Genomic DNA, 21,307 nt, shown 5'->3' with positions numbered 1-21,307 from the left:
TACCCAGTGGCTCAATTCAGCCCTAATTACTTACAAGCAGTATAGTATGGTAAGGCTGCTGGCACAATTTCAGATAGCATGTAATTATTCTGCCGAGAAGCCAATCAGGAACCCAGTAACACACTGGTGTGGCACCACTGCCAACGCAGTCCTCTCAATAACAACGCATAAGAATTCCCAGAAAGGAAAGCAACTGGGCCTGCTAGGACCAAATCCATGAGTGCTCAGAAGGACGCAGCTCCATCCACAGCCTGCTGACTGAGGTGACCCTCAAAGGTCAAGGGACTGCAAGATCCACATACATGTGAAGGATAAGGACAGTAAGACAAATGTAACTGTAAGTCGACACTCCCAATCTACGATCGCCTACTAACCAGAGGACATACCTCTGCCCAGACTGATCTCCTCACACTAGGGAAGCTGTAAGCTATATGGCTTTTTATTCTAATTGAAAGTGTCACAAATGTCTCAACTAAAGATGAGAAGATTCCTAAAAAGAAGAACTCAGTACATTGTTTGTTTAAATTGAAACTGTCACAGATTCCGTTTCGCCCACAACATTTCTGCAAACAGCCTGCACAGACACTTCCCATACAGAGATTTAAGATATCCTTTCAAAAGCGTCAGTAGTTCTCAATGGAGTACCCCACTGAGCCATGGGATCTCTGAGCTGGTAGCAACACAGAAGTCCACATCTCACGTGCCTGTACCACGTAGTGCCATACAGAAACTCATGAACACATCATTTAATAAACAAGGTCTTTGTTACTCCTCCTTGACTTACTGAAATTTTGCTTCTCTACAACCTCTAATTTCAAACCTAACCATTACTTGGTCACCTTCCCACAGAATCACAGAAGGACTCGGGTTGGAAGGGACCTTAAAGATCACAACCCCTCCTGCAGGCCCACCAGCTCAGGCTGCCCAAAGTCCATCCACAGCCTTGGACACCTCCATGGATGGAGCAGCAACAGCTTTTTTTCCCCCCACTTAGTCCACATCACATTAAGTACAAGATTTTCATTATCAAAATAATTAACCTTGCTTTTAACGATGTTTGAAATCAATTGACAACTATTTCATAGCAGAACTCCTTTGTGCACAACACGCCTTCCGGAACTTTTTCTTCAGCATGACAATGTCTCCCAAATTAGAGTCATCAGCAAATTTCACCTCCAAATTTCAGAACTAGCCTCCCAAATTCTGACATTGAAGACAGCCATGAAGACACCGCAAATCTTGGTCCCAAATTTTAAAGATTAAATAAACTGGCTTTAAGGCAGACCAACAATTACCATTCCAGTGGAACACCGTTATTCTCGATATTCTCTACTTCAGCCAGTTACTCACCCAGGTGCAGCTTTTCTGACAGGGATGGGGTATATCCCATCAGAACCTCACACAGACACCCTGGTGAAGCCCTTCCAAATTCCCCTCTATATTTGCACAAACAAGGCACAAGACAATGACATCAGATAGATTCTGCCCGCGCACCAGAGTCTCAAGGTACAGATGGGAAAGCCGAACAGCTAACAAGTATTAGAGCTGTCACTGCTCTCCATCATCTTAATTTTTATTACTATTATTTTGCAATCCCTACCTCTCTCTCCTTAACTTCCCATCAGGAATCAATTAAAAACTTCACTCAAATTGGGGTAAATGGCACCTGCAGCATTTGTTGATTTAAATGAGTGCAGGCTTGATTCAAAGAGCTCAATGGCAGCAGGCAGAGTACGATACAAAAATCTGGGCAAAGTATTTGTCCCCTAAGAGCATCTCTTGGATGCTCTAGATGTAGAGCCCAGCAGAAAGAACAATGTAAGTTCCTTAGAATGATTGACTGGCAAAGCTCAGATATGAAGTGCTGTGGACACAAGTCACTGGGAGCAGAAACAACTAAAACAACCAAAAAAACTTGCCAGAAAGAATGCTGAACAGCATAGAAACATCAGCATTTCATGAACACTGCAAGTTCCTTTCTGCCAACAATCTGATAACAATTCCTCAATCATCTCAAAACTTGAAAACAGGGAAATAATCTAAATCTACAAAACCAGGGAGAGGCAGTTAGACTCTGACTGTATTCAGACACACAGGCTCTTTCTGAACATAAGAATGGAGAACCTGGGAGTGAATTACTTAGTCTGAGGAACTGCAGCTTCGCACAAGTGCTGCGAACTTGTTGTAAACAGCTGCAGGACTGGAGGAATTGGCTGCTGGGAGGGGCTGCTGACAGTGGTGAAGCGAGCTGGCAGGTGGCTCATGCCTCCACCCTGCGCCCCAACCAGCCTCAGACAGAATCGCGGCCGCCTTGCTTCTGAGTAACACCACAGATGTCACCCATTTCAACAGCGCAGCTCTTCACACAAGATGAAGGAAACAGAGACAGGCTCCGTGCATTCTATGCACTGCCTCCAATCAACAGCATTCGAACCACCTCCCTCAAAACCTTCTCCAAAATAACCAGTCTTCCAACATGGAGAAAAACCCAAAGCCAACATTAGGCTTTAAGTCTGTGGCTCTAAAGAGGCGGTGAAGCTTCCACCCTTCAAGATCTTCAGACCTCAGTGTGGCCTTGAGCAGGAAGTTGAACCAGATGCATTCCACGGTTCCACCTTAACCCAATCTTTTCTGTGATTCAGTGAAACAGCATTGGAAAACTGACAAAAGTATCATTTCAGTAGGAAAAAATGATGGGGAAGTGCTAACTTGATCTGGTAGAAATCCTAAAAAAATTCACTTATCCTTTTCTTACATGTATCATGCTTTTATAGGCATATTAAATTTTAAATATATGCATTTTAAACACATGTATTTCTGCAAGATCTTCAACATTCTTCCACGAGTAATTCTCCCCATCGTATGTTTTGTCATTCCACAGTTTTAGATTCTGACTGAAAACTAACATGGAACGTCATGTATTTCCTCATTATACCACTCTAAACTCTTCCATTCCTCTTTCTAGTCATTCTAATATAAAGTTTTTCAAACAGAATTTCTTTTTCATAAGCTATATTCCATTTATTAAAGACTTTCAGAAGTTACAGCTGGTAATATCCGCAAAATGTGCTCCACCATTTTTCCATACACATTGCTTCCCAGCTGCTTATTCTTAGGAGCTCCGTGCGATTCATATCAAACTGCCTCTGTTACCAGGGCCTTTGCTGGGAAGTTCACTGCACCACATCGTTCCCCCTTACATCAGTCTAGGCCTTTTTCTGACATACCTTCATCGGCCTCTTCAGCGCTTCCTGAATATCCACGCGCTTCCGCATAATGGTCTGGTCCAGTTTGCGTTCAAAAGCCAACAGATCCATGTAGGCCTGGGACTCAGGAACCAGCTCCCGGATCTGAGAAGGAAGGAAGGAACACCAAGCGTTGGAAGCAAGAACGCGCCGTGCCCAGAGCAGTAATGCTCTCTCAGCCACCGGACGGATGAGCTCAGAAGCTGTCAGCCCAGCGACGGTAAGTCTCTAGCGGGGCAGGTTTCAGCGGCAGAGCGAAAGCGGGAATGTGGAATTAGAGCTGATGAACTTTGGAGCCACAAGGCTGGAGCCACTGATGAATTTTACAAGTGAGCCTTAGCTACAAGTAGCCAGGGAGCCACAGTTCTTGGAAATGCACAGTACTTCAAATTTGTCCTGCTTAAGCTAAAAAGGTTCTCTCTATACTGAAAATAGAAGATTAGGTATTTGTGTTGTTTTAATAAAAGCAAGTAATATTCAAGCACCGCTTAGCGGGGCACGGAGCATCTCCTCTATGAGGAAAGAGAGCTAGAACTGCTCAGCCTGGAGAGAAGACCTGGGGGGGGGCAGAGACAAGCGAGGTGGACTCCCTACGACCAAGTGCCACTAGTTTGAACAGATTTTCTGCACTGCAGAATTTTTAATATAAAATATTAAATATTTAATGGCCAGTAGTCCAGATGATGAGGCCAGGCTCTTTTCGGTGGTGCCCAGCAACAGGACAAGAGGCAGCGGGTACAAACTGGAACACGGGAAGTTCCACAGGAGCACGAGGAAAAGCTTTTTTACTTTGAGTGTTACATAGCACTGGAAAAAGCTGCCCAGAGAGGTGGGAGAGTCTCCTTCACTGGAGATATTCTGAGCCCACCTGGCTGCTCTCCTGTGCAGCCTGCTGCAGGGAACCTGCTTTAGTAGGGGAGCTGGACTGGCAGATCCCTTCCAATTCCCACAGTTCTGGGATCCCACGATCAGTCAAAATTGCAATTTAGGAAGGCACCACTGTTACCATATCTTCTCGGCTAACATGAAACTGACCTAAATGTTTAAGTTTCGATATGACCAGAGATGCAGAGTCAACTTAAGTTCTTGCTAAATTTTTCTGGTATTTAATATATTAGCTAAGCCATATTAACTGTAAGAAGAAAATCCCTTTTTATTCACCTTATCCCAGAAAGGTTAGCAGAGAATGTGATAGAAGTAGGTTAGGAGGAAGAAAGAGACAGAAGTCTCCTACTCAGTACAAGAGACACCTGGTCATCCTGCAGAGTCCAGTGAAGAACCACAAAGGTGACAAAGTGACAGGAGCACCCTGCAAGGAGAGGTTGAGAGAACTGGGACTATTCAGTCTGGAGAAGAGAAAGATCAGGGGGATTTCATCAATGTCTGTAAAAACCTGAAGGAAGGGTGCAAAGAGGATGGAGACAGGCTTTTCTCAGTAGGGTACCCAGCGACAGGATGAGAGGCAATCAGCACAACCTGGAATACAGGATTCTCACTGAACACCAGCAAATACTTTACTGTAAGAGTAACTAAGCACTGGCCACAGGTTTCTCATAGATACTGTGGAGATGCTTCTCCTTCTCTGAGGTGTTCAGAAGCTATGCTGACACGGCTCTGGGTAAGCTGTTCTCAGAGCTCCTGCTTGAACAGGGGAAGGAGTTGGACCTGATGACCTCCGAGGTCCCTTCTAACCCGAACCATTCCACGATTCATTCGTGTGTAATGAGGAAATACTTAAGATCTGAGTCTCAAAATAGACACACATACCCTTGCAAGAAAAGGTCAGTTCTTAATTAGGAATAACTTAAGCAAGCAAACCACAAAAAAAGGAAACTCTAATTAAATATAAAAATACTCTACTGGACTGCTATGTCAATTTTTATAATACTCCAGCTTTCAGCTACGTAATTAAAATATTCAACTGTTAAAGTTACCTGTTCTATAAGAATTAAGAGCAAATTGGTATTCCTGTTTTGCTTTAAGATGAGAAGTCTGCAGTCTGAATTTCATTTAAGACACAAGCATGTATGTGAGAAATACCTGGCAAAGAAAAACACGCCAAGGCAAGAGAGCTTCCCAAGTGTGGGTACAACTTCGTGCATACTGTGTACAAAACTATTTCACTTCACAAGACAAAACTCCAGGCTTCTTCTGGATCAAGATCAGTCATTTTTCTTTCATATGAAGGGCTACTAACAACAACTGATCCATGATGTTGACATGCTGCCATCAAACCTTCAAGTAGTGGGGAAACGACTCACAGCGCTGGCCATAACTGGCATCTGTTCACTCGCCTGTTGGTATTAGGGAGCCTAACAGGTTCCCAGTAAAATCATCCTGTTTTATGGTCATATCTTGTGCATACACATGTTAACTATGTGTTGCAAGGACATCAGCACTACTGCACCGAGTCATCCCAGGTATCAGTCTCTCCCAGCACTGAATCCCTGACAGCATTTGAAAGTTGATGCCCTTTATCAGCTACAACAGCTGAAGGTATGGTGTTTCAGAACAACTAGGGACAGTCTGCAAACTAATCCATTTCGTTCACTTGGAACCTGCCATCTGTTTGTCTCATTTGAAGTCATCTTCTTGTAAGGTTGGAGCAGCAGTGGACAGGATCTCCCTAAGCACCTTCTCCATGTTGCTCATACATTTTTCAGAGGTTAATAGTTTGCTCTCATCCCTTTCATTTCCAGGATGAACAATCACTCCGTACTGTATTTATACTGATGAAGACTATCAAATGAATGTCTCTTTCAATATTATTTATTTGTTTGTTCCTTCTGAGATGCTAGAACACCTGTACTATTTGCAGCAAGATCAATTCTTTTGAAAAGCAGAAACCACAGAGCCAAAGAAATGCTTTGCTTTTACTCCATGAAATTCTGTTCAGCTTTAGCTGAATCACTGCGTTTTTAGCTACTCGTATCCTACTCAGTCTTACTATCAACTGAATAATCATAGAACCACCAAGGTTGGGAAAGGCCCACAGGATCACCCAGTCCAACCATCAAATAATAAAAGAACAGGAATATTTTTAGGAGCAAAGCACAAAGAGCAAGCATCGCTCTGAAAGCATCAAAGAGTTGGCAGACAGCTTGCAGGATAAAGACAAGGCAATATTTCCTCCCCACAGCGAATATGAACCTTGACATATGAGAAAATACCCCCATGCCACTATCTTGTCCCACAGAGAGCAAAGGCTTCCTCAGCTTCCTTCAACACAGAGCAAAGGAATCATGCTGTGCTGTGCTGTTTAAAAAACTCTGGACACGGTTTCAGGCTTCTACCTGTGAGTCACAGCACAGTCAGTTCCTGAACTCCAGGCACAGGATGAAGCAGGGAGCGCCCACACAGCCCTGCAGCTCAAGCACGCGCTACAGCTGCCGTACAACTCCTCGCGCTGGTTCTCAAACTACTATGGACAGGACATAACGGAATTGCTAATAAGTGTGTGGAAACAACAGTCATCACTAAGTATTTCTAGTCCACATTTTTACATCTCTTACCGTGTGAAAGGGAAAAGTCATTTCCTATTCCATCTACGACCATCATTTAAGAAAGCACACACTCCAAAATTAGCTAACAAAGATAATACGGCATGTAATTCCCTGAATGCAAGTGGCAGCAGGTTAAAAAATTGTTTGGGAAAAGAATTATACATACTCTCCTGTTGTATGATCAATGAAAATAAAAACGCTACAATCAAGAAACAAACAAGAGAGCTTGACAAAGCAGATTACAATAACAAAAAGAAAACAGATACAAAGCAGATACAAAGCTTACCCATATCCTGAGCTCACTGCAGAACCCAGCAGAGGGGATCTCCAGCAGAGACCCTTCCCTGCCGGCAGTCAGCTCTTAAATGGGCCTGGGAGGGGGGCAGCCAGGCTCCAGCCCTCCTGCAGCAGTGAATCGCCTTCACCTGTGCCCCAGGGCCGACCCAGCGCCGGCCTCAGGTGGTCAATCAGGGGTTCAGGCCGCGGTTCCCAGTGCCCACACACCTGTGCTGTGCCTCTCCTGCAGTGCGCGGCGCAGGGAAGGCAGGGTGCTGAGCTAAAAGAAAGGTTCACTCGGCTCAGTTTTGACCGCTCTTATGGTCTTTTTCAATCTAGTACTGGAATATTTTGGTGGAAGCACGGTGATGATCCAAGCCCATACCCTGTCCAATTTTACCTCGAGAATGAGAGAATAATTGAAGGTAAGCCCCAGGAGCAGCACATCACAAAGAATAATTCGATTTGTTTCTCTAACGTAATTGCTTAAAAAGAGAAAGATACTTTTGAACTGTGACCAGCAGTACATAATTCATTTTACTGTTTTCTTCATAGGTAGCTGAAGCTCAGTTATCTTGATGTATCTGTGGTAAGGATCTGCACAACCTACAGATTTTCTTCTTGCATTTTCCCCTAACCGAAAAGCTCATAGCTTTTCGTGCAAGCTTTCTCTCTTGTACGAGAGTTTTAAGTATGAACGTGTGAAGAGTACTTCAAGACCTGAATTATCTACTCTGGTCTTTTTCTATTTCAAGAAGCTACAAAAATTACCTAGCAGCAGGAACTCATCATCTGATAGTCTGAAGCATGTATGCTAAATCCTCTCTTATAATTACATGGATAACTGGAACAAATTAGCACTAACATTAGTAAGGTAGGGTTTTTCTAGGGGCTGAGGATCTTTTTCTTTCTATTGTGAAAATTCAAATATTTCAAAAATTTTAAAATAATAAGAACACATTATTAATCTCTGCGCTTTTATCCTTCATTCCCATGGACTTATTTTATATTGATGGCTGCCAAATAGCACAAAAAAGAATTGTGGTGATGAGGACAGTGAGCAGGACCAGCATAATGAGGAAGGCTCACAACTTCCTTGTAACGGCAGCACAGTGTGCGTGTGCTTGTCAACAAATACACACAGCCTGTGAAACAAGCAGATGGAATCCAAAGTCAGCAGTGTCAGCAGTCAATCCAGTACAAATCCAGTTGCAGCACTACTATTTCTTGGATAACCAAAACATCATGGGAGAGCTTCTATGACTGGCATGCGATGTCTTGGAAGGCAACGAGAACCAGCTGCACACTACACAAAGGCCTCATCTAGAAGGTGAGCGTTGCGCTGAAGCAGCTGACACTGTGGGATGCATCTCCTACAAACCAGCTGATCAAGGAGAAGACAGAGCCTGTGAAACATCTTTAAAATGCTCCACTGTAGCAGACCCTCATACTTATGGAGGACTTTAACCACCGTGACATCTGCCTACGGACAGCACGAGGCATAAGCACTAAGGAGATTTCTGGGTTGGATTGATGACAACTTCTTAACGCAGGTGATGATGTGCTTTGCTGAACCGATTACAAACAAGGAAGGAAGAACTGGTTGTGGATACGAAGATTAAAGGCAGCCCCGGCTGCAGAAAAAGAATGAGATAGTGGAGTTTGGGATGCTCTGAAAGAGAGCAAGATCAGGACCTCAGAAGAGCAGCTTTTGGCATATTCATGTATTTGCTCAGAAGGATTCCATGAGATGACAGGGATCCCCAAAGGACAAAGGAGCTCAGGGGAGGTGGGCTGACCTTCAAGGACAGTCTTTTCAAAGCACAGGGGAACAATCCAGACCAGTGTGCACAGCTGAGAAGGCCTGGCAAAAGATGAGCAGAGTTAATCAGGGAATTCCTGAATGGTATCTAATGCCAAAAAAAAAACAAAACCAAAAAAGAACGATGGAGGTGGGAGCCAGATCTCGCAGCTTCTCTTGGTAGACATGTGCTCCACCCTGGCCCACGTGGCCCACTGTGGGCTTCACTCCAGTTTCTTTCTGGCCTGTGTCCAGAAGTTCAGGTGCAGTCTCACAAGTATGGCATAGCAGGGAATAGCCTCTTTCCTTGACAGGATGGCATCGCTCAGGCTGACACAGCCCAGCATAATACAGCACGCACATCAACTGCCTCCTCCAGGTCAGTGACAAAGGTGCTTAACAGAACAGCTGCTAAGACAGATCCCTGTGATACTTGGCTTATCCCTGTCTTCCACAATGGGTTGCGTGACCCATTGGACATTATTCTCTCAGAACAATCATCCAACTGTATTTTAACTTGTATGGTTGTCCACCTAACTACACCAGAATGTATCAACTTGAATATGAGAATATAATGGAGAAAAGTGAAAAATTTGCAAAAGCCAAGATAAATGAAATCCATCCACTACCATCTCTTGGTCACTGATCCAATTCCACTTCATTATTTCATCTTTGCTACTGCTAAGATTGCCATTTCTTCCTTATGAACAAATAGCAGATCCAGACGTCTCACTTCATCCTGGCACAGGTGGAGAAAAAGGGGACAACAGTCATGCAGTAACCACAAAACAACAGGACAGCTATCACAGTATGAGAGCAGAGCAGAGGAATCCCTTGCAGTGGCCAGTGAACAGCAGCAGGAGCTGACTGTTTATAAAGGAGAATGAAGAAGAGAGGATTAAAAAGGACAGCTGCATCAAAACCCATCAACACAGCTAGACAAGAAGTTCTCTGAAGAATCTGGGAAGCACTGAGAAAGACAGTAACTAACAGTGAGCAGTGAGATGAGGGAGGCATAGTTTCCTGTTCTAAAGTTGCACTCCACTCAGCAAGCTAAATAGGGAAAAGAGATGCACAGCTGTGGAGACAGAAGAATTTTCAGTGGAGCTTGTTGCATCAGAGTGAGTAGGCATAAAAGCTAAAGAACAGAACAGTGAATCACAGTGACAGTGTCTGGAGAAGTACGTAATGATTCCCAACTAAGGAAAAGACAGACAGTGACCAGAAGTAATGAGCAGACGTGGCCGGAAGGAAGGCAGAAGAGCCGTGGGATGTGCGGTCATTTCCCAAAGGGCAGCTTGTGGCCGGAGCTCAAAACTGAAGCGCGCCTTATAGACTCAGGTCACAAAGGCCACGTCAGCTGGTGATACCTGCACACGCCTCCATGAATGAAGATGCCTACGAACTGCTCTGAAAATGAATGAGGGTATTAATGACCTGAGAAAAAAGAAAGGATCCAGATGTAAAGAAAACACGATATGACATATGCTGTGGCACAGAACTGTAATCAACGTTGAACACACAAAAAAAACCTCTAAACCTTGTTACATTACAGTATGTCAGCCTACACTTCATGAAGTCTCTTTCTGTTCATTAAAATTGCATTTTAGACAAAAGGTACTCAGCAGATCCAGTCCACTTCATTTAAGTAAAGCATTTAACATGCAGTCATAAAGGGAAGAGCTACTAAGACTGAAAAGGTGGGCATTAGAACAAAAATGATGTGGTAAAGAAGTGGCATGGAAAAAAAAAATAAGCAGAATGTATTCCATGGAGTGGTGTTGAGAACGATTTTATTCAGGTAATTGTATTAATAGCGCTAGCATTTAAAAAAAAAAAAAAAAAAGAAGTATACTAACAAAACAAAACTTAATGACAAAGGATGTAAGGAAGCTTAGAAATGTGCAGTAGAAGTGGGATGAAATATAACATTACAAAGCACAGGATCATGCTCCTTAAAGTCTATACCAATAATTCCTGCTCTAACATGGGAATTCATCACTTGCAAAAATAGAAATACTTGTATTAGTCAATCACAGAATGACTATATGCTATATCATGTGGAAAGGCTGTAAAAAAAAAATCTAATTCTAATGGGCATCACTTCTCTTTCCAGTGGACGTAAAAATGCCTCTGTGCTTTTCAGGTATTGGTGATACAATATGTACAGTTCTGGTTTCCCAAGAATTAAATTAAAAGAAGTTTAAAAGATGTGAATTTAGCCCAGGATAGACATAATGAAGGACTGTGAGGATTAGAAACATAAGGAGCCATTTGTATTTGGAAAACTAAAAGCACTGCCCTAGCTAAGCCTAACAACAACCAAAAAAAAGTGTGGAGGAGAAGCTGCCAAATCTGAAATACCTCAGAAGTAAGGAAGCTAATTAATCTTGAGGCAGTAATTGCGTGCGATGGCTTCTATGACAGAGTGAACAAGACTGGATGTGACAGGAAGTTCCCTACATTCCCTCATATCTTCCGGTGTGCAGCGGTTTGGTAGGCTGCACTGTTCTTGTACAGTGATACCTACATGAAATTAAGCTCATGTCAAACAGCTGCACTGCAGCAGAAAAGTAGCCCCAGGCAGCCAGCAGCAGGCTCCAGCCAAGGCACAGCCTTGGTACAGGACCTGAAGTCCCGCCGCTGGTCAGCCGTGCAGCTGCCTGGCTCGCTCAGCAACTGACCCTGAGGACTCACCCCCCTCTCTATTACATAAGAGTTCTCAGCAGTAAAATGTGTTTAATAGAACAGTTCACAGTTCCCAGGAAACACAAGGCAGAGTCTGCGGAATGCCGGCAGCAAAAAATGCTGACTGGCTGAAAATCACTCCAGAAGTAGATTTGGGAAGTTGGAACTTTTACCCTGTTTCATTTCATTCCTTATCCACAGTGTAAATCTTCCACTTGACAGGAGGCTGATTTACACAGCATTTCGCTGTCTCCTGAATGGTGAGAATCAGGAGGTTCTGACACACTTGACTGTGCCTACAGAAGTACTTTAGTCCAGACACAAAATCATACCACTGATACCATGGCTTCAACTGCACTGATAAGAACTCCATTACTGACAGGACTCTAGCAATTTGTGTTGTCTTATTACTGCATCAGTTAAAATTACTGGCTGGCTGTAACAAAGGTAATGAAAGAGAGAAAGATCTGGTGACAGCGTGGTTCTGAATGGTGCAAGCAATGGTGCAGCTTTTTGACTTATATGAAGGATAGGCTCCATCCATTAAAACTTATCACAGACTTGATAAAGAGGTGTTAAGTCTTCTATTGCCAGAGAAGTTTGGCTACCTCTTTTAAGTTTTTTTTTTTTAAGCTTTTAAGTATTCATATGTTTAAAATGCCATCCATAAAGGATGATTGTCTCTGAAAAACAACTGTGAGACAGACAAGAAATGTGGCTTTCACTCTAAGAAAGTACAGACCCTAAGAAGGAATGAGGCTTTAACACACCATGGAGACTGCAAGTAGTTCAAAACTCTGGACTTCATGGCAGCCTTCTCCCTTCAAGACAGCAGCATGAGAAAATGAATGGCTAACTCATGAAGCCTGTACTGCCACAGAGTGACAGGAAGTGAACATTTGCTATTAGGTGTACCAAAAAGGGCTCGTTTCTTCAACTGGTTGTAACTGGGCACCATTGGAACATCACAGAAGAGAATCTGGAGGTTGCTGTAGAGTTTGGGTTTACATCAGCAGTTGAAAGGCAGACTTGAAGAAGAGAGCTACACACCTCTGAAAAGAATTCTGAGCCCAGAAAGATCAGCAGAAGCCAAAGAAACCAGGACTACCTTATGATGAGTGTGTGCGCTTTGAAGACTTGAGGGTCTTGTCCTTTGGGACCATCCAGGTTTTAGGAGAACTGTACTAAGTAGGGGACAGAAACAGAGAAGCCTGGGAATAATGAAAGAGAAATCCTTGTGTTTAAAAAGGAAGTGGAAGATTTAAGCATTGAGGATCAAGCATATTCAGCAACTAAAAGATAGACATATCTGCAGAGATAAGAGAATTAATAACCGAATAACACAGGCCTGTTGAACTCTGCTGTTTATATAGATTCTAAGACGCAACTGCAAAAATTAGGAGCTGTCAGGTGTTCTGGGCCAGGGAGAACTAAGAACAAGTCCACCTCCTGCAAGCACAGCTGCACTCTGAACCAGCCTTAAAAATTGATCAAAAACATCTTTAAGCCTCGAAGGGCCCCAGCATCAAGTCATGTACTTCACAGTCCAGCACCACCGTCCATCCAGCAAGTGGCAGTGCTGGCACAGCCAGCCCAGCACAAGGGGATGACACAGGCCAGGCTGCACCCCACGCTCCCAGCCCCCAGCCCCAGCCCCAGCCTGGCTCTCCAGACTTTCACCCACTGCCTACTTACTTTTTAATTAGATTTTTAAACAAAAAGTGAAAGTATTTTATAAAATCCCTCTAATTACGCTAAGATGCTGAACTGATTGTGAAGGGAATAGGAAATGAAAGCGACTCACCCTCTGAGGGAGAATTTTGTCAGCCATCTTCCTCCTCTTGGCACTGTACATTTTTTAAAGAAAAAAACACGTTACCATGGTGACAGATCTAGGAGTAACGAGGCCACCTGCTAAATTATCCTGACATCTCCACATGCTGGTGCACAGCTGTGCATGCATCAGCAAAAGGGTCTCACCCATGCCCGGGACCTAGGACCCCTTCTCTCAGCAGCCTGGGGAGGTAGTTAGCTAAGAACAAATCAAGGCTGTCTGTTATGCATCTTGGAAAGAAGTACGCAAGTTCTTTGATCACAGCATCTTCTGCGGTGCAGAGCAGCAGTGTATGCAAGTACGTGTGCACATGCCATCCATGGATGCAGAAAGAGCATGTCGAAGGACAGCACGTGTGTGGAAGTGTGCACAGACATATCTACGTCCACGCACGAGGAAGAGGTGAGTGCCTGTAAGCTGAATGTGATCTTGTTCAAATGGATCTGAGCATGCATTCATTTATGTCCCAAATTGAGTGGCAATGTTCATTTGTGTACGAAAACACACGTATTTATGCACCCTTACATAAATACACTCGTTTCACTGAAATGAATGACTTTCAACGCTGTCAGTTTATGTTTTCATGCTTGTTCATCATTCATGTTATGAATGTCAATGCGAGAAGATAAACGTGTGCCGGTAGTGCGTATGCACAATGCGTCCGTGCCCATACACAAGCACATTTATGGCTGCATGCTTTTAAACACTCCTGTGTTCGCACGCATACAGCCAAATCTAGATATGCCTCAGAAATGGTACTGCTGGGAAGACTGCCAAATACATTGTATTTTGAAGCCTTCAGATTCTGAAAAACTTTTGCTCCCATCAAACTGTCACCTCACTTTCTCCAGCAAGGCCAAGAAGAAATTCAAGCCTTACTCTTCACCTCCACAAGCTGTGAAGCCTTTATCTTAAGCAGAAGGTTAATCACTCCATCTGTGACACAGACCAATGAGGTAAAGACGACTGCCTGCTGCTGATCTGCTACGTCACGGGACGCCCTTCCACACAGCTTTCGTCTGGGAATTCTGTCATCAGCCTCGTCCACATCAAAGCTGCTTCTGCACACACCAGTGTGGCCAACTCCCTTCTCACCTTTGCTCATAATAAGCCTGGCCTGAAATACCAGAGTCCTCCCCGTCTGCACAGAAGCCTAACTCTGAGGAACTCTTTGTTCTTGGAGGTGAAAACTACATCCTTCCTTGGGCAGAAAATTTACGCACGCAGTCACACACAATTTCACAGATGAACAACGTCCTTTTTTTAAAAGTGCAGAAATAATGGGACCGGAACATTAAACATGGGGTTTAAATCTCCAACACCTCCTGCAAATGACAAAAATCGAAACTGCACTGAAACTCTTCGCAGATTCTGGAGCAAACTCCATCCTCTAGAGAGAAGTGCAACATGCACCCACAGCAACCCCAAAGGCTTCCAGCTAAATAGCAAAAACAAACGTGACAAAACCCCAACAACTTGGCTCTAAAAACTTTTCCATGAATCTGTTACAAAAAAGAGATTTACCTGCTTTCTGACCTTCAAACCTGGCAAGAAAGGAAAATTACACTTTCTTGGCCCTTTATTGCCATGAAACGTGGGGCTCGATTAATCCCAGAATGGGACCCAACGTTTTCCAGAAAAGTCTGCCTGAAAAACTAGGGAAGTTTTTCAGGGAATGGGAAATGACAGGGAGGTGGGAATGAACCAGGGGAAAACACTGAAAACACTGCCTGGAGTGACAGTACAGCAAAGGAACAGAAACTTCCCTGAGAACCTAACATGCATTGGTGTAAACTGGGCTCACAATAGTGGTGATAATTGCTAGAAATTAAAAACTGAACTTAAGAACAGGGAGGGAGGAACTGCTTCCTTCTGTGATTTATGGCATTGACTTTCAGGAAACAAACTATTCTTCTTCAGTTATCCCTGGAAACTGGTTAGTGACTGAAGTTTAACTTCATCATCCTGCTGCGGCAGTTTTCAGGCTGTCTCCATCCCATCTGTCTGAGGGCTACGCGTTCTCGTGTGCAGTTTCCTGGAGGATCTCCTGGGAGGTGCCATGGAATGCACATTTTTGCTAGTGCATGGGCAAGGCCTTCATGACGCACATGCATCTCATGCTGCACCCACACACATTCCTTCTATATTTAATCTTGTTGAACCTTAATATATTAATTCTCTCAGGACTTGTGTCCTTTCCAGATGCATCCAAGACATAAGCATTCTCAAGTCTGGCTTGCCGACCCAAGGCCTATACAGTAGATAGAGCAGGGCTCACGAAGCACTGATCTTAGGAAATCATGTTTTACCTAAAACTGGGTACGATGACCCCACTAGAACACTGCATGATCCTATATATGCCCACAGGAATCTTGCAAAAGGCAGTCAAACCTGGGTGACTGCACCCTATCAGGAACTGGCTCACGCCTCAGAACACAAGTATTATAAGGTCTGATCAGTTGCAGAAAGAAACTGGAAAAATATGATTTAAGACAGAATGTAATCAGCGCCGTACAAAGCATGCATATAATTGAAAGAAAGCTCCTTAAAAAAAAAAAAAAAAACTTCTCAGATTGCAGAAAAATTCCCATGGGTACCTCTATCCCTAAACGCAGCAATGCCTGCAAATTGCAAGTTTTATGACCACTCATCTGAGTGAACATATCAAGTATTGACATTACCAACAAAAAAATCTCTTCCACTTGTCTCTTGTTTACAAACCAATTTGTTAGCCAGTCAGAAATTAGAGAAACGTAGGGAACAGATAACAAATTACACAATAATTGCATTATATTAGAAACGAATTGATCGTTAACTTTATGGGCTAAATGTGATGGCCAGCTCTATAGCCTGATATACCCACAAGCTGAAAGCATTTCATCAGCAGAAACAGACTTTATTAAAGGTCATTGTCTTTAGAGACCATTCCTAAGCAAAGTATGGAGTAAAATTTACCATTTTTTTCCTGCTTTAAGAAACTGATGCTATATAAATCTTCTGGTTTATCTCATTCAATCTTAAAGCTCTTACTTATTACTAAATAAAGATTTTCTTCCTCGGTTTTTTCCCCACACTTCCTTTCTGGAATACTCACCTCCTGGTTCGGTTCTGAGTAGCTTGCTGCTGCTGCTGCACTTGCTGCTGCACCTGCTGCTGTTGGACCTGCTGTGGTGCAGTACGTTTTCTCGTTGTTTCCATCACAGTCTGGGGCATCCCAGGTCTCACCGAGGGGCTTCCAACATATGGAGGGCCTGGGGGACCCATGGGAGCCCCCTGATGGGGCATTCGAGCTCCTGATGGCATCCCAGGTCGCTAGGGAAGAAGCAAAACAGAAAAAAAGAGACAGTTTGGTCCCTGCTTCTCCAGCTGCATTAATATTTGTACACAATCACACTCAGCTCCCGCAAGTTCCCCATTTTTACCAACCTTACATATAAGCAGCAACACAGAGCACAAGAGATCTGAATTGGAACTCCCTGAACATCATAAAGCAGAACACAGTGATAATGGGACGGGAAACAGAGATGAAGAAGACTGCACATGGGAAAGCACTCAGTGGTCAGTAGCATTCAGGCCAGCTTACAGCAGACAGCTCTACCTTCTTACCAAAGCATGCAACACACGGTTCAAATAGGTGCAGTCCACATGCCAATCAAAGCAAAAGCTTCGTGACTTCTTCAGTACTGCAGATTTTGAATGGACCAACTGATTGCTGTGATCAGTAGGGACTCTGTAACAGGCAGAGCTGAACTACGGAAGCACTGCAGTAAAGCATTTTCCAGTGAAAGCCTTTGCCTCCACCTATGCTGGAGAGCATCCCAAGTTTATGATATGACAAGAACCCTTAAGAAAAGGTCATGTCTCTGATCAAGAAGAAAAAGAAAGTGATACTTCGTCAGCAGCCCCTGCAGGTATTCTAAAGTCCAGACATTTACATTGACTTCACCATACTCTGAAATTTCTCTTTAGGTGAGACTGCAAACTTAATGCTGAACAAGACTCAGGAAAGCTGATGCCATACTGAGGTTTATATTCCTCAAGGAAAAACACCATTAAAATAATTGTTTCCTCAAAACAGGAAAGCGGAAAGATTTTAGTTTCACTCTAAGAGGAATGAAAGTATTTATTAGAGATCTTTACCTATCTGTGAAAATACACAATGCACACACACATTGTATACATCTGAACCAATATATAAATAAAAACTATCATACATAAAAGTAATTTGAAATTGCAAGCGTAAAATCCTACATGTGACAAGGAATAACTGCAGTATCAGTACAGGATGAAGGCCAAGCTGCTGGAAAGAAACGCAGTAGAGAAGGACCTGGGGGTCATGGTGGCCGACAGGCAACCAGTGGTTGACCACAGCTGACTGTGGACCAGCAGGGTGTGCTGGTGGCCAAGGAGGCCAATGGGGCCCTGGAATGCACTGTAGAGAGAGTGGGAGGTGATGCCCCCATCCGCCCTGCCCTGGCTGCACGGCTGGAGCAGTGCACCCAGCGCTGGGCTGCCCAGGTCCAGGCAGATGGGAACTGCTGGAGGAACCCAGTGGAGGATGCGGAGATGGTGGGGCCTGGAGCAGCTCCTGGTGGGGCCTGGGAGAGCCCTGGGCTGCGTGTGTGGAGGAGAGAAGGCTGAGGGATCTGAGCGGTGCCGATGGAGACCTGAAGGGAAGGGCAGGGGAGGGGGCCGGGCTCCGTTTGGTGGTGCTCGACACCAGGATGAGGAGCATAGGGCACAGACTGCAGCCCAGGGAGTTCATCTGAACGTGAGGAGGAATTGCTGTGCTGTGAGGGTGGCAGAGCCCTGGACCGGAGCCCAGAGAGGTGGGGGAGTCTCCTGTGGAGATCCCAAAAACCCTTCTGGACACCGTGCAACTGAGTGCTGCAGAGAGCTGCCATGGGGGATGGAGCTCCAGAGGTGCCTCCCAACCCCTACAGTTCTGGGATTATGTGATTCTGCAAACCCTCTCTGCAGCACAGGAAGTTCTGCACAAATGTAAGAACTTCTTCACAGTGGGGATGGCGGAGTGCTGGAACAGGCTGCCCAGGGAGGCTGTGGAGCCTCCTCCGGAGATTTCAAGACCTGCCTGGACACCTACCTGTGCAGCCTGCTGTAGGGGGCCTGCTTTGGCAGGGGGTTGGACTGGATGACCTCTAGAGGCCCCTTCCAGCCCCTACAATTCTCTGAATCTGTGTGATTCTCTCTACAGATTCTTTTCATGAAACTATGAGGCCATAGCATCCATTATGGATAAATAATTGGTTATAGAATATTAATGAGGTAAAAGTAAATCATGACGATAATCTTAAGCGGGCATTTTCAAGAGCTCTGCAAAATCACGAGCAGCCTGGAGAGGGCAGATGGAGACTGACTGTTCACTGTCCCATCTGGTGCATAAACAGAGGAACCCACAAGGAGTCAGGTTCATAGACAGAACGGGGTGGTTTCACACAGTGGGCAGTGAGTCTGTGGAACTACTTTTCAAAGAGATGTTAAAGACACAGAAAATATTTTTGGCTTAGAAACTTCTCTGAGGTATCAACAGTTGAAGACTGAAAAAATATGTGGGAAAAGTATCCTCATGGTCACTAAAGTGGAATGTGTGCACCCCAAGGGGTGCAGCGGGATGCTGGAAGAAAAGATTTTTTGTACCATTAAAAATGTTTATTTAATTGAGATTATTTCATCTTTGTCTCATTTCTTTTTTAATCTCTGTTCATATTAGTAATGATAGGAATGCAAGACCAAAGGAGTTTGGAGACTGCTGCTTTGTACAGCACCCTGTCACTGCCTACTGGAGCCATCTGCTACAGCTGCTGTTAGATGTAGCACTGCAGGCCCAGGGGAACCTTTTCTGAGCCAGAAAAGCTGCTCTTATGTTATGCTCCAACTTACATTTTACAGTAAAAAAGCATCTATTATGGCTGCAAACCCCAAGCAACAGTGCTTAGCTGCATCTCCAAATTAGCAACCCACATCCTCCGTAGTTCCCAAAGCCCCAGCTCAGGGCCCTCCCGGGTCATTACAAGTCTTAGATATTCCTTGTGCCTGGATGCCTGAAGGAAAAGGAAGGAAGAAAGAAGGGGAATGATCACTAAAGAACCAGAGCTATAATTGGTTTGGACAGAGAGGGAAAGTCGAGGGGAGAGAGCGCAGCACAGCCAGGCAGGCAGGCTTCAGCAAGTATTCACATAGGGGATTGAGTATGGGTATGGCCACTGAGAACAGAAGCAGCAGGAGGCAGCAAACAGGCAAAATGGAGGCTCTGTGCAGAGCTGAAAACATTTTCTCTCATAAACATTGAGCTATGAAGACTGCTGAAACACAGCAGCCACCCCCTTTCCCACTTTCAGACCCAGGCAAATGCAGTAGAAACAAATGGCCCAGAACAGGCTTCACACTTGAGCTTGTATTTAAGATCTTTCCGTTGTCTGTCAATCTACAAACTGTGGCCTTCTTCCAAATAAGGGGGCCTGCTGTTGCCTGTTGATCATCCCGGGACATTTGACAGTCATTCAGAAGAGTGAAGATCCCAGCATCTCGTGTTTCACTCCCCATGGAGACTGACTGGCCACATGGATCACACTGCAGGCCCCCTGTTCTGATTCCACATAGAACACCTTAAATACTGGAGAATGAGGTCAGCAAGCCAGGCCTACTCTTGATCTAAGTCTGACACCCTTGAATTTCTTTCAGTTTCCTTTGTTAAACATTGAAATACTGAAAGGACCAACCAGAAGGAGCCAGCTCTAGCAAGTGCTGCAGCGCCGCGGGCAGCTCATCTGATCGCACCCCTTCACGCGCCTCACTCCTTCCCTTCACTTCTTGTACTCTCGTATCCTACGTCATATGTAGATACTGCAACTGCCATCTCCCCACTGAAAACCCAAGGCACCCAACAGATATGGAAACACTTTCTCTATGTAAACCGCTGTAAAAGGAGCACTTTATCTTACCTAAAGGCTTGTTCTGCTCTCAAACACATGCGCAAGAGAAGGCAGTAGCAGACAACGCACTGAATTTTTCACAATACTGACATAAAAAAAAAGTTGCCGTAATACTAAAGAGTATTACAGTTCTATCACATTTCTTCAGAGATCTGTGAAGTACCACTGCCTATGGATAAGGATCTGTCTCTGCTTCTGCCCTCATCCTCATGTTGCCAAGCTGTATTCCATCACATATGGAAAGTCACAGCTGTCAGGTGAAGTCCCTCCTATTTTTAAGAAAGGGATAAAGAAAGACCTGGGGAACTACAGGCCAGTGAACTTCACGTCAGTGCTTGGGAAGATCATGGAGCACACGCTCCTGGAAGCTACATTAAAGGACATGCAAGACAAGGAGATGATCCACAACAGCAAGCATGGCTTCACCAAGGGCAGATTAGGCTTGACCAGTCTGGTGGCCTTCTATGATGATAGGATAGCATCAGTGGACAAAGGAAGGGCAACTGATGTCATCTCCCAGGACTTCTGCAAGGCTCTGAAATATGGCTCAACACCACACTCTTAATCTCTAACTTGGAGAGAGAGGATTTGAAGAGTTGACTATTTAGTGGATAAAGAATTATTTGGATACAACTGCAGCCAGAGCGTTGTGGTCAATGGCTCTATGCCCAGGTAGAGGCCAGTGATGAGCAGGTGTCTCTCTGGGGATTGGTGTTTTTAGAATCACCGAATCCTTAGAGTTGGAAGGGACCTTCAAAGGCCATGTACTCCAACTCCCCTGCAATGCACAGGGACACCACAGCTGGATCCTGGTGTGGACCCTTTTGTGTCCACGTCTCTCCCATACTGAGGACTCCACATCTGGACGCAGTGCTCCAGGTGAGGCCTCACAGTGCAGAGCAGAGGGGCAGGATCACCTCCCCGGACCCGCTGGCCACGCTTCCTTCAATGCAGCCCAGGATACAGTTGGCTTCTGGGGCTGAGGACGCATTGCTGGCTCATGTCCG

At 44.6% G+C, this 21,307-nt stretch overlaps 1 protein-coding gene across 6 annotated transcripts in view; it reads right to left on the bottom strand.

Moving 5' to 3' along the window:
* Positions 1-21,307, bottom strand: part of SMARCD3 (SWI/SNF related, matrix associated, actin dependent regulator of chromatin, subfamily d, member 3) — a 62,207-nt gene that overhangs the window by 32,839 nt on the left and 8,061 nt on the right. For 5 of the 6 annotated variants that reach the window (XM_042888053.1, XM_042888048.1, XM_042888049.1 and 2 more), the window contains exons 2-4: positions 16,442-16,659; positions 13,318-13,360; positions 3,228-3,350 (exon numbers count right to left, since the gene is read on the bottom strand). In XM_042888053.1, coding sequence (XP_042743987.1) covers positions 3,228-3,350; positions 13,318-13,360; positions 16,442-16,659 — 384 coding nt within the window. Of the gene's footprint in view, positions 1-3,227; positions 3,351-13,317; positions 13,361-16,441; positions 16,660-20,087; positions 21,258-21,307 lie in introns of those variants that run through there. The other variant, XM_042888052.1, reaches the window with a different exon arrangement.

This window comes from Lagopus leucura, unplaced genomic scaffold (assembly GCF_019238085.1).
Source record: "Lagopus leucura isolate 7727_CA_CO unplaced genomic scaffold, USGS_WTPT01 Super-Scaffold_100141, whole genome shotgun sequence".
NCBI lineage: Eukaryota > Metazoa > Chordata > Aves > Galliformes > Phasianidae > Lagopus > Lagopus leucura.
The sequence above is the reverse complement of the archived record's forward strand: the minus strand, read 5'-3'. Positions and strand labels throughout refer to the sequence as shown.